The sequence below is a fragment of the Arctopsyche grandis genome, chromosome 12 (genome assembly GCF_051622035.1).
Source record: "Arctopsyche grandis isolate Sample6627 chromosome 12, ASM5162203v2, whole genome shotgun sequence".
NCBI classification, from domain to species: domain Eukaryota; kingdom Metazoa; phylum Arthropoda; class Insecta; order Trichoptera; family Hydropsychidae; genus Arctopsyche; species Arctopsyche grandis.
The window spans coordinates 7,459,926-7,478,534 of NC_135366.1; the positions used below are offsets into that span (position 1 = coordinate 7,459,926).

The 18,609-nt window shown below is 34.5% G+C and overlaps 2 protein-coding genes across 6 annotated transcripts in view; both read left to right on the forward strand.

Annotated features, from left to right (window-relative positions):
* LOC143920219 (queuosine 5'-phosphate N-glycosylase/hydrolase) overlaps positions 1–18,609 on the forward strand; it is a 529,776-nt gene that overhangs the window by 50,617 nt on the left and 460,550 nt on the right. The window lies entirely within an intron of this gene.
* Ald1 (fructose-bisphosphate aldolase) lies at positions 488–15,341 on the forward strand. Of its 5 annotated transcripts, XM_077442982.1 has the most exons (10): positions 10,413–10,662; positions 10,764–10,910; positions 10,998–11,089; positions 12,014–12,188; positions 12,320–12,523; positions 12,597–12,712; positions 12,784–12,883; positions 12,954–13,153; positions 13,463–13,537; positions 14,390–14,611. In XM_077442982.1, exons 2-10 carry the CDS (start codon positions 10,799–10,801, stop codon positions 14,483–14,485), a joined length of 1,170 nt encoding a protein of 389 aa, XP_077299108.1. In that variant the 5' UTR covers positions 10,413–10,662; positions 10,764–10,798; the 3' UTR covers positions 14,486–14,611. The 5 variants fall into 5 exon arrangements, with proteins under 5 accessions (XP_077299109.1, XP_077299110.1, XP_077299111.1 ...); XM_077442983.1 differs by lacking the exons at positions 10,413–10,662; positions 14,390–14,611 and adding an exon at positions 488–605 and having other exon boundaries at positions 13,463–13,843; XM_077442984.1 differs by lacking the exons at positions 10,413–10,662; positions 13,463–13,537 and adding an exon at positions 495–605 and having other exon boundaries at positions 14,390–15,341.

The following is an 18,609-nucleotide window of genomic DNA, read 5'->3' on the forward strand; positions in this document are numbered from 1 at the left end:
TTATATACATACATACTTATGATTTTTGAATTAAAGTAAAATAAAACTAAAATTTGCATTTTACTAATAATGTACTGGTTACACATTTTAAATATATTTAAGATCGGTTTATCAAGGACTGATGTACTCAATCGAATAGTCTTTAATTTTGTAATCCTATACTGTACTGGTTACACTTCCCAAATAACCAGACCAATATCCATACAAGCAGTACACATGGTCACTTTTCATTAGATACAACCTTTGGATATGAATAAATTTATCGTGAATTTGAATTTTTTGTCGTACATTTATTTATTTTATTTATTTATATATATTTTAGCTATCAAGCTAATTTAATTTATTTGGTCAATTATACCGAACCGATGATTGACATCCATAAATAATAAAGCATTTCAAACTTTATACCCATATCAAAAAGGCACAATACCAATTGAAGCAGCGCTCTGCTTTACCCACTGTCGTAGAAGTTGTAGAGACCGTCGTCAGGTGTCACTTAGTATCGTGTGACAGCTGGGCGACCTTCCGCTGACCTCTGTCCCTCACCACACCGAGCTCGTCAGCCACCGTCAGACTCTTGCCGGCAGCCGTCGTCTCCACACGTCGTAAGTCCTGCTTTATTCTGTTACAACTAACTACTAACCAATTACTATCTTCGCAGACGCCATTCTGAAGGATCCTCTCTTCCACATTCCACCCGTCATTCAACATTAGATCCATACCAGATACCACCAACCTGTAACCTCTATTCAACCTTGATAACAGTTTTCACCGACAAACCGACACTCCCATTATTTGACGACGTGTTATAATTATTTCGTAATGATCGTTTTCAACTTGAAATCGTTTTCATTTTCATACTGCAAAACGAACATACATTGACCATGTTAGGTTATGTTTACAAAAAGTTTCAGCAGAAACTTTTGACAGCCGGCTAAAGTCGAACGTTTAAATATTTAAATATTCAATTATTTTATTCGTTTGTTTTAAACGCCATTTTGATTTATTGAAATAAATGAAGATTGCATAATATGAAGTATTCGATGTGAAAGTGGGATTTAGAAAGTAATATTTTTTTATATTGTGACACTCTTGAATTAATTATACATCACATATATAATAATATGAAATGGTATGCAAAAAATTTTTAATTTTGTTTTTGTTTCAATTTAATTTGTTTTGAATTGAATAAAATTTCACTTGTTTTGAAGGTCAAATCTTTGAAGGTCACACACGTATTACAAGTCTTCCTATCTGATGCATATTTTTATAATTGCATATTTTTTCACTCATTATAATCACATTTAATAAAATATACATACATACATATATGAAATCGAATCATTATTTATTATACAGGTTTTTCATTCCGAATTAACCCTTTTTCATTTAAAATTGTCAATTTGACATTGAAAAGGAGTCAATTTGAAATGAAAAAGCTTCAATTTGAAATGCAAAAGGGTCAATTTGAAATGAAAAAGGATCAATTTGGAATGAAAAACCTATATTCGATACACTTATCAATATACAACAAAATTATCATGATCAAGCTCTCAATTCACATGATATATTAACATTACAAAATTTGTTATTAGTTTGATACTTATATTTATTCGTTAATTGAAATCACAATAATTCAATACAATTTACATTTTATTAAAAACAAAATAATAATAAGCTGATACTAATATTCTTTTGTTTTCAAATTAATGTTAAAAATATGAGTATCAAACATTATCAAATAAACAAAAACTCACTTATCAGTACCTAATCGTATGTACAAAGAATTGATGAATTAGTACAATATTTATTAAGTTTCATTATCATCACTGTAATATTGTACAATTTTTACGACACGGTCATATTTTCTGACAAAGGGCGTCAACCCTATACATATATTTATAATCATGTACTTTCATTTATTTATTGATTTATTACATTGCTTAAAATCCGATAAGGAGCGTGAAACAAGAGTAAATATATTTATTAACATGCGTCTTCAATTATGTGAAATTGATAACACATTTCACCTCTATCTACCTCAATGTCAAATCTTCGCGTTTAAAAATAACCTGCACATGCACTTCTCGCCCAACGCAATAAATATGCATCGCCACAACATTTATGACAATACCTTATACATTTTGAACACATTTAGAAAGTAAAATATATAATCAATTCACTTGAATCAATTATTCATTGAATTCATACCCACATATTATCCTCATATTCTATATGAAAATTTTACACCCATGTTTTTTTCTATTTGATAATTGAAAGTTATTATTACGTATTAGTTATTTCATTCCTCTATTGGCATTGGTACAGCTGCAGCAGAAAATAAACACAGACGCATATAAAAATGCTGGAATGTTCAATCCTTTGCCAATTAATGGCTGTTGGCTTTGTACCTCAACGTAGAGGTCACGGTCGAATAGACAATTGACAATTTGCAGTCGAAAGGTCAACATTTTATTGAAAACTATACGGTAGTTGAAAATTACAACGTGATCAAATCCCTTACTACATAAAAGGACCACGTGATTCATATTTTGACCATCGACATTTATTAAACCTTTTTTTGTACATTTTAACAATGAACTACAGTCAACACCCCTATAACGCGTTAGATCTGTTTTGCATAAAAAAAAGGAAAAAAAGACAGAGATACTAGATATAACGCCCCCTTACCTTTTCACTTTTTTTCTTACGCATTTTTGCTGAAACCATCAAACGCGTTATGCATATGTTGAGAGTTGCCTGTATTTATTGCCCATTATTTCCAAATTTTATAGTCAAATCGAAATATAACTACTCAAATATGTAGGCTTGATCGTTTTTACAAAACTAACTAAATGCATGTAATTTGAAATAAACTTTGACGCGTAGTGCGTTATATCTCATACAATTTCATACAAACAATATTTGGCCGCACGCTGCCGTTCGTGTCGCAGTCGCATAGTGCGGTCAGACCTTTAACATCCGGCAAGTGCTCCACACCATATATTATACATTCGTCAGCCACACACTAACACGCTCAAAAATCTTTCCTACATGCATGGGTATCTACATGGGATTTTCATTGTTTAAAGCAATTTTGTCTATCTATTATTCATCGTCCATGAAGTTAATTATTTCATTGTAAACGTTACTTAAAAAGTAATTTTATTGTCATTAAAGGCTATAAATTTTAAGTCATAAACTGATAAGTCAGTAATTTATATAAGTCTAGTAAACCATTGTGTTTATTTCTCGTATGCATAATCACTTAAACCCCATTATCAGTTTTTAAAGACTTAAAGCTCACGTTCTTAAAATATTTAAAAATGTGTCAGCTGGAGTTTAATACAGATTGACATTTTTTCTACAGATTCATTTTAGTAGTATTTACTATAGCGTACGCTCAACACTCATTTTTACTGAAAGTGCACACAGGTAAAATTTTCAACTTTTTTTTTTATTATACGCTGTATTATTGAATAAAACATTATGTGATGCATTTCGGTTCGTTCCTAAGATCAAAGTTGGCAATTTTATATGTTTCTTTATTCATTTATTTCCAGTAAATCTTTGTTTTGTGCTTTTTTTTTTAATTATTGTTAAAAAATTGTTTTGACATTGATGTTTAATTTTATTACTTCATAAATACATACAGATAGTCAATTATCCCAAAAATTTAAGATAATCCAAACAAACCCTAAATAACTACCGCCGGGGCTTTCGAGTTTTGTAAAGGTGTGTTTAGACTTACTAATAAACAAAAGAAGTTTATTAATAAATGTATTTTTACAAAATTATTTTTAATCTTCTTCATTGTTGTTAAAATGTAATGCTCTTAAATTCATAAAAATCGTTCACGTGACATATATTGGGAAAATACTGGTATATTAAATAAGGATGCTTCTTCCAATAATCACCTATTCGGTTCAATCAGATCGTTCCCATGTGCAACAAGAGACCAAGTCAGTATTAGTATTCTTGTTTATTTTACACATGCTCAATGTACAACACAGATCGGCGTTCTTCAGGCCCATGGACTTGTCGGCAAAACGCCGATCGGCGTTGTTCAGCATTGAAAGGGTTAAACAATTGGATAGTAGGATGATACGATTCGGCAAAAATGATCCCAAATATAATAACCTGGCTGAATGTAAATAAATTGAGAAATGCTCACGCTATTATAGCTCTATAGACTCAATATTATTCAAGTTTACTATAACAATCGTCATAATTACTATTATGCAACTATCGTAAATTTTTAATGCAAATTCACTCTTCTCCTTTCGCGTCAATTATAAATTTGATTTGATTCTTGTTACCAAGTCGATTTTCCGATTTTGACATAACACATGTTAAATATATTCCTGTTATCTAAGGTCATTATGCCGCTTTAAAGGTCAACATGGTTGTTTTTTATCGCAACCAACTTTGGGGGCTCGACCAGACACACCTCTCACTGTAACAGCATATTTGTTATTCTATTGGCGTTCACTTTGGTGTACAAGTACCGGGAAAAACTTGATCATTACGTAAAAAGTTGTTTTTGATATCGGCGCATATTTTTAGATCGCCTTGAGAATGGTTCCAAAAATTGAAAGGCTTTTTTTTGGTTCATTTAAATACCCAGCTCAACGCTTCAGATTGAAATCAGCTAGACTTGATTTTCTTCCAAGTTGTTTGCCGATCAGGCAAAGTTCAATTGAGAAAGCTGGAACATCTAGTCATTGTGTAATCATTTGTATTCAAGACAAGTTTTGTAAGATTTGAAAGCATATTCAATTCAAAACTTTCAGATTCGTCTATTTGAAATCAAAAGTGGAGTAAATTTCGAATGTTATGTTACTTCAGTCAGATTTTAAGAGAAACTTTTCGTATACTAGATGGTTAGACCGTCATACAAAAATGAGTGCTCGAACATACCAATGGTATGTCCTCTTCATGAAGGGACGCGTGGTACAGGCCAATGAGGGTGAAAACACACAGCGGTGTACGTGGCATGTGGTGGCTTGATACTGTTAAACATGCGAAAAAAATGGGCTGTGCCTTGCACATATTCATGGAGCGCCCAGCACACCCCGTCCCAAAATGACCCTCTGGGGTGTTTTCGGTAAAATTGTATCCTTGCTTGATAGTGATCGATAATGGTGTTCACCGTTCACCCACCCAGTTCATCGCTGTGTGTTTCGCCCTGACTCTCGTTTATCGCGTAACCATGTTAATTTCTCGACGCGCCGAAACGAACTGTCGCGGCGTTACGCAACATACCAACTTAAACATATGTACACTCTATCCAATCATGCTAACTTAATAATTTATATATATACGCTCTTGTGGTTTAAAATAACTAAAACATACATACACTACCGTCCATATGTTTAAGACCAAAGTGTTTTTGGAGCATATTTTACACAATTTTGGACCAATTTAAAAAATATAAACTCAGTTATGTTCAAAAAATACGCATTTATTAAAATAAATAAAGATATTACAACAATTAATAAACATAAAATTATAAAAAAATAAAAACGTCAAACTGAACTTTCGTCAAAAAACCCACCCTTACTTTTAATCACTGCTGCACATAGTCTCGGCATTCTATTTATTAAATTTTGAAGTGTGATGGGAGGTATGGACTTCCAACTTTCCTGTAGATGATTCCAAAACTTATTTATGGATGTTGAGCGATGGATTCTGGTTCGTCTGTCCAATTCGTCCCACAAAAGTTCTATTGGGTTTAAATCGGGGGATTGAGGAGGCCAGTTCATGATTTTTAAATTATTTTTTTCTTCTTCTTGTTGTAAGAAGTCCATGCATAGCTTTGATTTATGTTTTGGGTCATTATCTTGTTGGAATATAAAATCATGCCCACATAAGTTCCGGCCGCACGGCAAAACTTGTTCTTTTAAAATTTTCAAATACCCTTCTTTTTTTAAAATTCCATCAATTTTGATTAAATTCTCAACTCCAGCTCTTGAGAAACATCCCCATATCATTATGGATCCACCACCATGCTTGATTGTTGGCAGCACACAGTCTGGCATCATTTTTTCTTGGGGAGTGCGCCGGACGTAAACTCGTCTTTTCGAACCGAACAATTCAAACTTCGATTCATCGGACCAAATCACTTTTGACCAATCTTCAATTGACCAATTACGATGCTGAAGAACCCAAGCTAGTCTTTTCGCTTTATTATTTCTTCTTAATAATGGTTTTCTTACTGGTATGCGTCCTCCCAGCTTCACTTCCATCAGCCGACGTTTAACCGTGGTGACCGATACTTTTTTGAAGGCTGTCTTTTCTATGTCAGAGGCGATTTCTGGTGCCGTTATCCTTCTATTTCGCTTGCTCAATAATATCATTTGTTGATCCAATGCTTGTGTTGTGATTCTGGGACGTCCTGATTTTGATAAATCCATAATGTTGTTAGAATTTTGGAATTTTTTTATCGTCTGTTGTACTGCAGTCTTCGAAATATTCAAATTTTCGGCGATATATCGTTGGGTTTTTTGCTGTTTGTAAAGAGCAATAATGGCTCCTCGAGTTTCCATGGTGAGATTTTTATTTTTTCCCATATTTCTTCAAAAATTTTTGTCCTCTTTATGTATTATAAATTTTTCCGCTAGTACGACTTCAAAGTCTGACTAATCAGATTAAACTGAACCAAATTCATTTAGGGTTTATTATTTTGAACTGTTTCGATGTCATATCAGCAGGATAAAATAACAAAAAAAGTTCGTAACATAAACTGCGTATAGTAGAGTTGTCGAATTGCAACATGTGTCGATTCGTCACGCGGTGTCTTTGAGCCCATTTTGAACCCTTATATAAAAAAAACAACAAACCAATGGGATAATCCCTGTTTTTTTTGCTCAAATTAAGTCCAAGGGTGTAGGGAAACAAATGATACCCATTTCTTTGAACTATTTTACGCTAAATTATTTTAATGGACATTAGAAATCGAGTTATAGGTTTGGTCTTAAACATATGGACGGTAGTGTACATATAATCTCCCATATGTACTTAGAATTGTATATTAAATAAAACTCTTGTCACTCATGAATATCACTTGCATTTCAAATAGCTGTGCAGTAAAATATAACCAAACCCATCAATAACTTCGATATGCCAGAATTTTTCAACCGACTTTGTTCATTTCTGATGCATCAGCTGTATTTATTATGCTCATCGCTTACAAAAAGACAATCAAGCAAATTTTACATTACTGTAATGTAGTATGTAATGTGATGATATGAAATATACCAGGGCTTCGAACCGTTATTATTTTTCGTTTCGGTTCAAGTCAAAATATGTATATACATTTATCGATTCGGTTTCGGTTTTTGTTCCGGAAAAAATAACGGTTTATTCGATTTTCTGTTCAGCTCAGTGATTAATTTAAAAAAAAATTAAATGTTTTTATTTGTATTAAAATTTATTTTCTACCATAATTTAGACTGTTTTATGGTACTTGTATGATAGCCCGGTGCCGCGCTCCGAAGCCCCTATTATAACTATGAGAAATACGGTAATTGGACTATTCGTCACATTGGGGTGGTCACAAAGACAATTTTTGCCATGAAAATCGCGAATACACAATATTCGGCACTCAAGTTCTCGTTACTATGATAGTTATCGTTAGTATGATGGACTTTTCGGCTGTCAGATGTTCCATTATAGAGATTTTAGTGACTTTGTGACCAGTAATCACCGAACCGAGAAATACATATGTCGAGATGCGTCAAACGATCGCGAAAGATGAAAAACAACAACATATTTATTGGTGTATCCGTCAATGATTAGGGCCTTAAAAGATTCGCGGATCGCGCCTGACGTCATATCAAGGATAAGTTGACTACGCGCCATTTCAACAGCTTGACTTGCTTAAAATTTACACTTTATTTAAGTACTAGTTAATCTAACAAAGGCTCCTCCCCTATTTCTCTAAAAATTATACACAGTACACAAATTCTAGCGTTCGAATCTTCTGTGGAGTGGGGGGTGGACCTTCATAGAAGAAATTAATTTTATTCCTTGTGCAGTCGCCTTTATGGCTATCGAATCTGATCAATTAACACATCAACTTCCCGGTAAATGGCGTGTCGTCCATCTTACTCCAAACAATGTTGTTCGAACTACAGCTCACAAGCGAGCACTAACCATAGTTTAGCTCTCAAATTAAATTATAGCGGGGGGTCATAATCGTGACGACAACCTTAGCAACTTATTCTGGAGTAAAATGTCGCTCAGGACGTATTTATAGTTGGAAAACGGTCCAGGCATGGGTGGTAGCCGGCCATAAATATAGAATAAAGGTGCAGCTCCATTGCGCGCGACGGGGGGGCGGTGGCGCACTGCGGCGTGCTGCAGCGGGGGGAGAGACTCCGCCCCCCCGCCCCCCAAGTCTGGGTCGCCCCCCTCTCAGACAGTCGTCCACAACCGGTGGCACTTACGGGATAAACTCTTGAGTTGATGAAGACTCGAAAAATGAACTCGTACCGGGAGAACATCCCAGGCTGGAAAGTAATACGGGGACAAGTACGCGTGTATGCGTGAGATCCATGTGAGGAGCCAACGAAACCATCTACTCCTAATCTTAGAACTTGTACATACTCAGTCATTTTATCATTTTTCGAGTCTTCATCAAATCAGAGTTTGTGCCGTAAGGTGATCCACACACGTCAGTCCACAACCCCCTGCTAAATTCACCCACCAGAATCTGAGCTTGTTGAATTTTCGTCGCAGTAAAGTTGGCTAAATGTTTGAATAGGAATTTTCAGTCTCTTGGTTTTTTTTTTGTTAATTTCGTCATGTGTTGTTATCTCTAAGCCGATAAGTGCTGGGATCCACGAATACGTGTTTTTTTATACTCTGTGCAAGTGTCGTGTGTAAAGGTTAAATTTCGTCGATGACGATTTCATTATTTGTCGGCACATCATTGCTTACTTCCGTTTGAGTTCATACTTATAATATCAGATTTTTAAGTAAATTTTCGTAAAAGTTATTATTGATGCTTTATATGTATAGTCATCGCCAACCAAATATATTAAAATATATATAAAAGTCGGTCTTAATATTGTTGAATGTTGCAGAGGGAACTGAGTGAAAATGACCTAGTCAGTTTTATTTTCGTGAATTGATTATTCCTGTATTATTAAACGAGACAATCTTTTGTAAACGTATATATATTTTTTTATTTTTTTTTATTATTGAAAACTAGACTAAAGATCCGAACACAATAGTCGACAGTGCGCTGCAGCGACGCAGCGCTGCACACTAGAGTTCGTACAAAAGGCAACTCTGACGCGCAGTGTCGCGCCACTCGTAGTACATTCTACCTCATACAATTTCATACAAACGATATTTGGCCGCGCTGCATCGCTGCAGTTCAGTGTCGCCTAGTGCTTTCCAAGGTCGAGTTTTCTGTGTAATTTTTAGGCCATAATTAGGAAATGTGAAAAGATTCGGCAAGATTGTAAAGCTTAGACCGCACTAGGTGACACTGAACTGCAGCGACGCAGCGCGGCCAAATATCGTTTGTATGAAATTGTATGAGATAGAACGTACTACGAGTGGCGCGACACTGCGCGTCAAAGTTGCCTTTTGTATCAACTCTGATATGCTGCGCTGCGTCGCTGCAGCCCACTTTCGCCTATTATGGTCAGATCTTTAAGACTATGATTAGTAGATTATGTACATATCTTGCAAATAAATCGTCCGACCTCAAAGTCCTACCATGACTTTCGGGCTCGTTTTAATTACTTCTTTCTCGTCCTTTTTTTCAAGTCTCTGGGTCGTGACTTTCCCGTCGTCTAACTTTCATAATGCTGCCTTTCATGGTCTTCCAGCCCTCTCGACTTCCCACAGCTCGCAGTAACTCAGCTTTATTTTTCCTCTTCCTCTGCTTTTTCATTACTTACTCTATATCAATTGCCTTTCTTAATACGAACGTCGTTCTTTAACCAAACTGCTGCTACAAGTTTTTAGACCTACTCTTCGTCTTTCTTCTAACTTCTTCCCCTTCCTCTGCTTTTTCTTTACTCACTCTATGTCAATTACCTGTCTAAATAAGGACGTTATTATCTGACCAAACTGCTACTACAAGTTTTCAGATCTACTCTTCGTATTTCTTCTACCTTGTAAGCTCTGTACGATGTGTAGCGAATTTTTACTACAATTTCAACTAAGTTGTTTTATTTGAGTAAAAAAATATTTCAAAAATTGCGTGAGATCTTCTGGAATTGGATGTTGTACAAGCATTTTATACACTATTATTTCATTTGATAAATGTGGAATAGTGCAGTGTCCGTTTGGCGCAGCTCTCTATGGGTGGTGACGTACCCCTGTCTGTAGGGTGGGTGGGTGGGTGGTGGGTGGCATATCCACCCCGACTCGCCACGGTTCTAGCTTGCCGCAGTACGGGGCTGGCGGCCCTCTGAGCCGCCAGCTTCCTCGTCTCACCACTTACTATTCTCCTATGTGATTCTTCGCCTTTTCACCATGTAGATCCTTCGCATTAGCGACAGTTCAGCTCGAGACTATGTGCCAGCTGAACTTACGCAATGCCTTTCCTTTACTTTAGTTACCCAAGACGCAATTCAGTTATTCGTCTATCCCTTCACCCACTATAATTCTCTATTATGTCTCGGTTTCATATTCTTCGAGGTATACCCATCATTTCCTTTGTTAACACTAACGAACGATTCAATATTGTAATATTTGTTGTAGAGTTATATCTTATTTGTTCTTTCGTTTTACTTTTCCAGCTGAAAGCCCCTGTAGCTATCAATAAAACTACAAAATGACTACATACTTCAACTACCCCTCTGTCGAGCTCCAAGAAGAGCTCAAGAAGATCGCCAATGCCATTGTTGCCCCAGGCAAGGGTATTCTTGCCGCTGATGAATCCACCGGTACTTTTTATATTATATTATTATGTGGATTTTCTGTCGCATTTTATTGTTAGCCTTTTTAATAATATTTTATTTAATCATTTACAGGAACAATGGGAAAGCGTCTTCAAGACATTGGTGTTGAAAACAACGAAACCAACCGTCGTAACTACAGGGAGCTGCTTTTCAACACTGACCCAGTAAGTATAATAAGCTATTCAACTCACAACCTTGGTTGCCAAAGTACAATAAAATATTACTTATGTAATATATAAAAAAACAGCTATTCTTAGCATTTCACTCCTTTCAAAATATACAGACAGTTTCCAAAAGATTTTTTTAAGAATAACCACAATAAATGACAACCTAAATTTTGTTATAAAATATGCTAGATTTTAGAACAGGCATATGTATGTATATCGATTGGTAGCGATAACAACATCGATTAGTAGCGATAAGGACACCATTATAGACTCAAAATGTTCCCACTAATTTATTAATTACAAAATCCAAGTAAGCCACTTGCAACAAAATAATATGTACTTCTTAAAAATTGACCGAAATCATCAACTCTTTTAAATAATCTGAATATTAACCAGCAGAATAGACTAGTGGTTAGCATATAATGCATTGAACAGAGTGGTCACGGGTTCAAATCCCACTGTTTTCTGCTGGCCAGACCTTGGATTTGTGACTCCAGGTCGATCGTTTCCTATCAGAGTTTACCAATTTATTTGATTTTCATTGAAACGGTTCCAACAAATTGGCAACCTTACCCATTTTCTCGCAAATCTTGAGTTTTCAGCAATCTTGAATTTCGCTGAATTGTATAAAATACTGCAAATTTACATATCTTGATATGTTTTTATTGAATTGTTTAAAATTGCTGCAAATTTACAAATTTGACCATAGATGTCTCTGTCGGTGCTAATTGATATCTATAATACTTGTATCAAATGTGCAATTTTTCTGGCCAGGAAGGCGCATTGGGTTTACCTGTTAGGCCTTCCTGGTATAGATCAAAAATAAATAAATGACCTATTATTTTATAAATCAAACTGTGATCAATGTCAGCTCTACTTTCGTGCATAATTTTTAATTGAAAAATTTCCTATAACTTTCAGGCTTTATCCGAAAACATCTCTGGTGTCATTCTCTACGAGGAGACCCTCTACCAAAAGGCCGCTGATGGAACTCCAATGGTTGAGCTCCTGAACAAACGCGGAATCATTCCCGGAATCAAAGTAGACAAAGGTGTAGTGCCTTTGATGGGATCTGAAGATGAATGCACCACCCAAGGTATACATTGCATTACATTAAATACCAAATTTAATCACCAAAAGCAACAGTAGACTTATTAACTACAGATTAGATCCGTTTTACAAAACTATATGCGATTATATTATATAAAATTATACTTCAATTTACAGGCTTGGACGACTTGGCTGCCCGTTGCGCTCAATACAAGAAAGACGGCTGCCACTTTGCCAAATGGCGTTGCGTCTTGAAGATCGGCAAGAACACTCCTTCTTACCAATCCATCTTAGAAAACGCCAATGTTCTCGCTCGTTATGCCTCTATCTGCCAATCCCAAAGAATCGTACCCATCGTAGAACCTGAAGTATTGCCCGATGGTACTAAACTAAATTCTTAAACATATTTTAAATATAAAAGTTCATTTGATGCTTACACACAATTGAATTTTAGGTGAACACAACTTAGATAGAGCACAAAAGGTTACTGAGACTGTATTAGCTGCTGTATACAAAGCCCTCAATGATCATCACGTATACTTGGAAGGAACCCTTCTTAAACCCAACATGGTATTTAACATGAAATTGCAATTTTGATCATGTAAATGTGTATATATTTGATTTTATTTAATTTATTTCAGGTCACAGCCGGTCAATCGTGCGCTACTAAGTACACTGCTGCCGATATCGCCAAGGCTACCGTTACTGCTTTGCAACGAACTGTTCCAGCTGCCGTACCCGGTGATTATCTGCTCCAAGTCGATTACGGCTTAAGTTGTACGTTTGGATTTACTCATGTGTCGCTTTGCAGGGATCACTTTCTTGTCTGGTGGTCAGTCTGAGGAGGAAGCTTCGGTAAATCTTGATGCTATCAATAAATACATCGGAAAGAAACCATGGGCACTCACTTTCAGCTACGGACGTGCTCTTCAAGCTTCCGTATTGCGCGCATGGGCAGGCAAACCTGAAAATGTCGCCGCTGGCCGACAGGAGTTGCTCAAGAGAGCTAAGGTACTGTTTTTTTTTAATCATATTACACTCGTTGCATATCATTGCATTATTGTGTGTAATTTTTTGTGTTTTAATTTTATTTATAACCGTTTATTTTCATTTATAGCACTTTTTCATATTTCTAAATTTTTATTTTTTATGTTTTCAATGTTTTCGTGCCGCTCTCTTCCCGTTACTACGCATGTTATCCTGAATTTGGCTGCAATCTGGAACTTTCGACCAAAAATGATCCAAATTTTTATCACAACTTAATTTGTAATGCTCTACTAACTTGGTGTGTTTAACTAATGTTATAATTTGTACGTGTAGGCTAACGGTCTTGCGTGCCAAGGAAAATATGTAGCCGGATCGATTCCGTCTTTGGCAAGTGCCAAGTCCAACTTTGTGAAAGCACATGCATATTAATGATGTAGACACTTCCGATTTTAAAAAATCAATTCCATATTAAATAATTTAATGTTTTGCAAGAGATTTTTTTATTCAACATTGACCGAGATCAAAATTTGACTGACCCGTTAATAAAATTTTATTGATAATTATCTACTCGTCGTTCACTTGTTATGTTTTGCATGATCTTTGAAATTTATTGAAAGCTTTTGCATGTTTTCCTGTTTTTGTTTTGTGTTTCTTCTTTAATGTCTGTGTTTTTAATAAAATTTTATTGACTACATTTTGATTTTTAATTCCCTGTATATTTCTTTTCCTTTTTATGTGTGTGTGTAATATTTTTAATTTTATTTTTCATCGTCTTCACATTGATCTATAAATTATTTGAATGAAAATTCATTCAGATTTCCATAAAATTAATTATTTTGGCAGGTAAGTGCTTTGTATTTGTCCGTATTCATTTCTAAATAGATTCAATCGATAACTATTTTTTGCAATATCATCTCTTTAGTGATATTATCAAATTAATATTTTAAATTCAAATGAAATAGAGTAATTTATTAATCAAATAAAGTTCTTTAACAAAAATTTGCTTCACTCACTTTTTATAGCCACAAATTAACGCCATCTTTTATTAATGTAATAAACTTAAACGTGAATCTTATCCTCATTACTTATTAAAAAAGTATTAAAAATTTATGTTATCAACTTTTTTATATACTTGTATAAAGATGTCTCTATTTTATATCTTGATTTTTTTTTACACATTAAAAGTTTATATATAATATACATATTATTTAAATAAAAATTAATATTTAATGTTCTATTTTTAAAATATTTCTGTTTCAGGCCAACGGTGAAGCCTCTCTCGGCAAGTATGCTGCCGGATCAGTCGTCGGTGCCGGAGCTGATGCTTCTCTCTTCGTACAAAACCATGCTTATTAATTTTCATACATATTTCCAAAAAAAAAAACCAATTTGATTTATTCAACGTTACATTATTACAATATTTTGCTTTAATATTGTATGTATGTTCGACGTGTGCATATTCAATGTATATTCATTTTAATTTTTAAACTCGGTTGCATGTCCTATAAAAGTGCACGGCACTATAAAAATATAATAAACTAAAGCAATCGCTTCCAATTATCGTTCAATTTTATTAATCGTTGTTAAATAGAGAATAACAAATTTTAATTAATGAATGAATATGAATTTTTTTTTCGGTAATATTTGTCCGTGTGTACGTGATACAAAATATCTATTCGTAACTACCTTTGTACGTGTATATGTAAATACATATTTAAATAATTATATGTATGTATGCATACACGTCTCAATATGCCTTTTAAATATATCCTGGAGCTTTTAAAAACTATTATTATATATGATATTAGCTAAAATTGTTGTTATTCTCTTTTAAATAAATGTTGAATGAATATCGCCATTCGTTTGGTAACCCTTATCACTCTACACGTACGCATATAAATATATATATATATATCAAAATTACACACTGGCGTGTGTATTTATATATATATATTGTATATATGAACGTGTTTAATGATTTAAATTGATATATATATTTAAAATAAATGTTTTTATTTTTCTTAAATATTGAATGTACTGATGTATTCTATAATAATTAGTAGGAATTTGTATTAGCACTTTAAAAATGAATAGTACGTGTTAAATCATTAAGAAATAATATATATTTACGGGGAGAAATGCAGGTCCACAATATATCCATCAAACTCATTCTATGTTGTAATTATTATTATAATAAAAACTATTCACTCCAAAACTGTTGTTTATTGCATATTGAACTTCAAACCGATTTTGAGGAAATGTTTTTTAAAAAAAATATTTTTAAATGACTCTCAGTGAGATGTATTTAGACTCTCAATGAGATGTATTTAAAAAATCAAAACACTTCTCGGAATTGAACCTTATAAAATCAACATATGTATATGTGGATTCGATTATGACATGTAAATAAGCGGTCATCTTTGAGTTTACTTTTTTTATTATAGATCCAACGTTATGTAAATAGTATGTAATACAAGCAATCTTAGCGGATCGTTAATTACTAGTGGTATCATCCAATTTTCAAAACAAGTTTTTAACAAAAAAAATCTTTCAATTAAACACTACTTTTATCACCAAGCTCTTCTTATTTCAATCAAATTGTTATAATTTTTTTTTTCTTATATTCTTCCATGATGCCATGATGAGTGACACATATGTTATTTAACTTGTACTTATATACATTTAAAGACAATTCGAAATCATATTCAATTAGTGGTGACAAATAATAGATAGGATTGTTTTTACCGTTTCAAAAATGAAAGCAGATAAATTAGCAAACTTGGATAGGAAACGATTGACTTGGAGTCACAAATATCCAAGTCTGATCAGCAGAAATAATGCGAATAAAAAGAATTTATTCGATGTCAACTCAGGGCTTGAATCTGGAAACCTCTCGGTTGTTAGTATTAACGCAACCACCGAGATATACTACTGGCTATATTTGAATATCACTGGAACTTGATTTTTTTACTGTCATTTTTTGCTTGATGGATTTCTCATGCTATTTTATTTATTTTTTACATAGATATACATATACCAGGAAGCCCTAACAGGTCAACCCCAATGCGCCTTCCTGACAATTAATTACAAACGTTGCAGCGTTTTTTAATACATAAATCGCTGTATTTCGAGAGGCTGAAGAACACGAAATTAACAATTGAATAATTTAGACTCGTATATAAATTTTTACATATTGTACATAAATCAAATTCACGTATATTTGTGACAGCGGGTAGGATGGTTTTTGCCAATTTGATAGAGAAACCGTTTCAACAATGAAATGAGATAAATTGGCAAACTCTGATAGGAAACGATCGAGTCACAAATATCCAAGTCTGACCTGCCGCGTTAAAGATTAGCACGGGATCAACCCAGTAACCTCTCGGTGCTAAACATAAACGCAACCATTTCTATAACTGCATGTTATAGAAATGGTAATAGCAACATCCAATATCCAGATCCCACATTAATAACCTGCTACAATTTAATTTGCATTTTTCTTTTTTCAAAAATTATACCATAATCAACAATTCAAGACTACATTTCTGGCAAGATATTTAACATAATAATACTAATAATAACTTTTTTATTCCAAACGAAAGGAAGAATAGTGCAATTCCCATCGTCCATATAATAATATATAGATAATAAATACAATAGTATAGAATAATAATTTAATATATAATTTCGAAAGAGACTTTGTATGTAAATATTTAATGTTGGTTGGGAATTGTTGGGAAAGTTTCTATAACGACATGGGGACGGGGGGTGCCGGGGGCGGGGGGACTTCGTAAACAAGTCAAAATTTCTATGACGATGACTCCATTTTTTTTTCTTTTAGATTCGCCATGTTTAAGCTGTTTATATTATAAATACTGAGCGAAGCCGGGTGAAACAACTAGTAAAACAAAAAAAAAACAGTAATCATAATAGAAAGAATAATTAAATGTCTATTTAAGGTGGTTGGTGGAGTAGTTCCATCCATCGAACATACAGTGAAGAGTGCAAGTGAGAAGACGCGGCAGCAAGAAGACAATTAGACGATAAAAATCTACGAAGACGTAGCGAGGCCGCTCTCATTCTGAGAATGACCTCAAAGTGAGGCACGTACCCCTCCACGAACATTTACGACGCGCTGCAACGACTTGGTAGCCCGAAGAGAGAACGATAGCAGTTATATTGAACCTTCATCCTCATCGTCTCCCGCTTGTATCTGGTCCATAGTTCTCCAGTATAGAGGTTAGTACAAAAGGGGTGACCGGAAAAATGCACTCGTGATATTTGCACTCTCGAGACATCCAAACTTTCAAAGATGCTCAAGGAAAACTAACACTATAGAATTCCACAAAAAAGCGTCAAGGCGTATTTGTATGTTATCCGAGGATGCTAACTTTTTTTTGTGGAATTCTATCGCGTAAGTTATTTTTGAGCGCCTTTGAAAATTATGACTTCTCGAAACTGCGCTACTATTCAATGCAATTTAGTGCATCTTTCCGGGAGCCAAATATTTGGATACCCCAACTACACGAAATCATAGAGTCCCAAAAGAAAAAGAACTGCTCAATATCTCGACTCAAATTTAATGCTACATACTTCCCTAAACTACTGCCCTCGTGTAGATATTATTAAGTGTGAGAATATTTCAGCACCTCGACAGCTTTTCTTTAAGTTCAGAAATGAAATTCTGAAAGCTACTGCTTTCTCTCTCAATAGATGATGCTGAAACTGTGTGTATTTACCTAATTTGTGGTAAACGCGCTATAAGTATAAACGCTATGACTTCTCGAAACTGTGCTACTATTCAGTGCAATTTAGTGCATCTTTCCGGGAACCTACAAAAGGACATAAGGTGTATAGAAATTTTAAACAAATGGTTTCCGGAAACCCGCTGGGGGCTTGATGCAAACGATCGAAAAGCGCCAGACAGATTGAACCACAGATTAACTGGATGACTGCTTTAAACGCAATTCTCGACTTCGCTAATGAAAAATTGCACATCAGATGACGAGTAACCTTTCGATGTGCACAGATGCAATTATTAAAATTGAGTTGGATCTTTCTGGCGAGTTTTTAATAATTTAATAAGGAAAAATTCGGAACTAAAGTATCAGAAGCACAGAACGTATACAGGGTAGGTATGTCGGGTCTTCGGCTAGATTTCGCTTAGTGTAAGTGCGAGCAGTGCGCACGCATAAGGTACACGTGTCTTTAATCTGTGGTTCAGTCTGTCTGGCGCTTTTCGATCGTTTGCACCGCATCGGTATATGGACATAATATATTTGGTAATAAAAACATTCCCATAGTAACCATGATATAATAACATATGGACGATTGCTTTGTAATTCAACGCTACCCATGAGAGTGTGTGTGTGGTATCTGTATGTTCTCATTTGCATCAGCTTTTTTGCCACGATTCGACCGCGAAAGGTTACAACAGCTTTTTTTCTGCAACATACGGCTAAAAAACCACCAACTCGGCT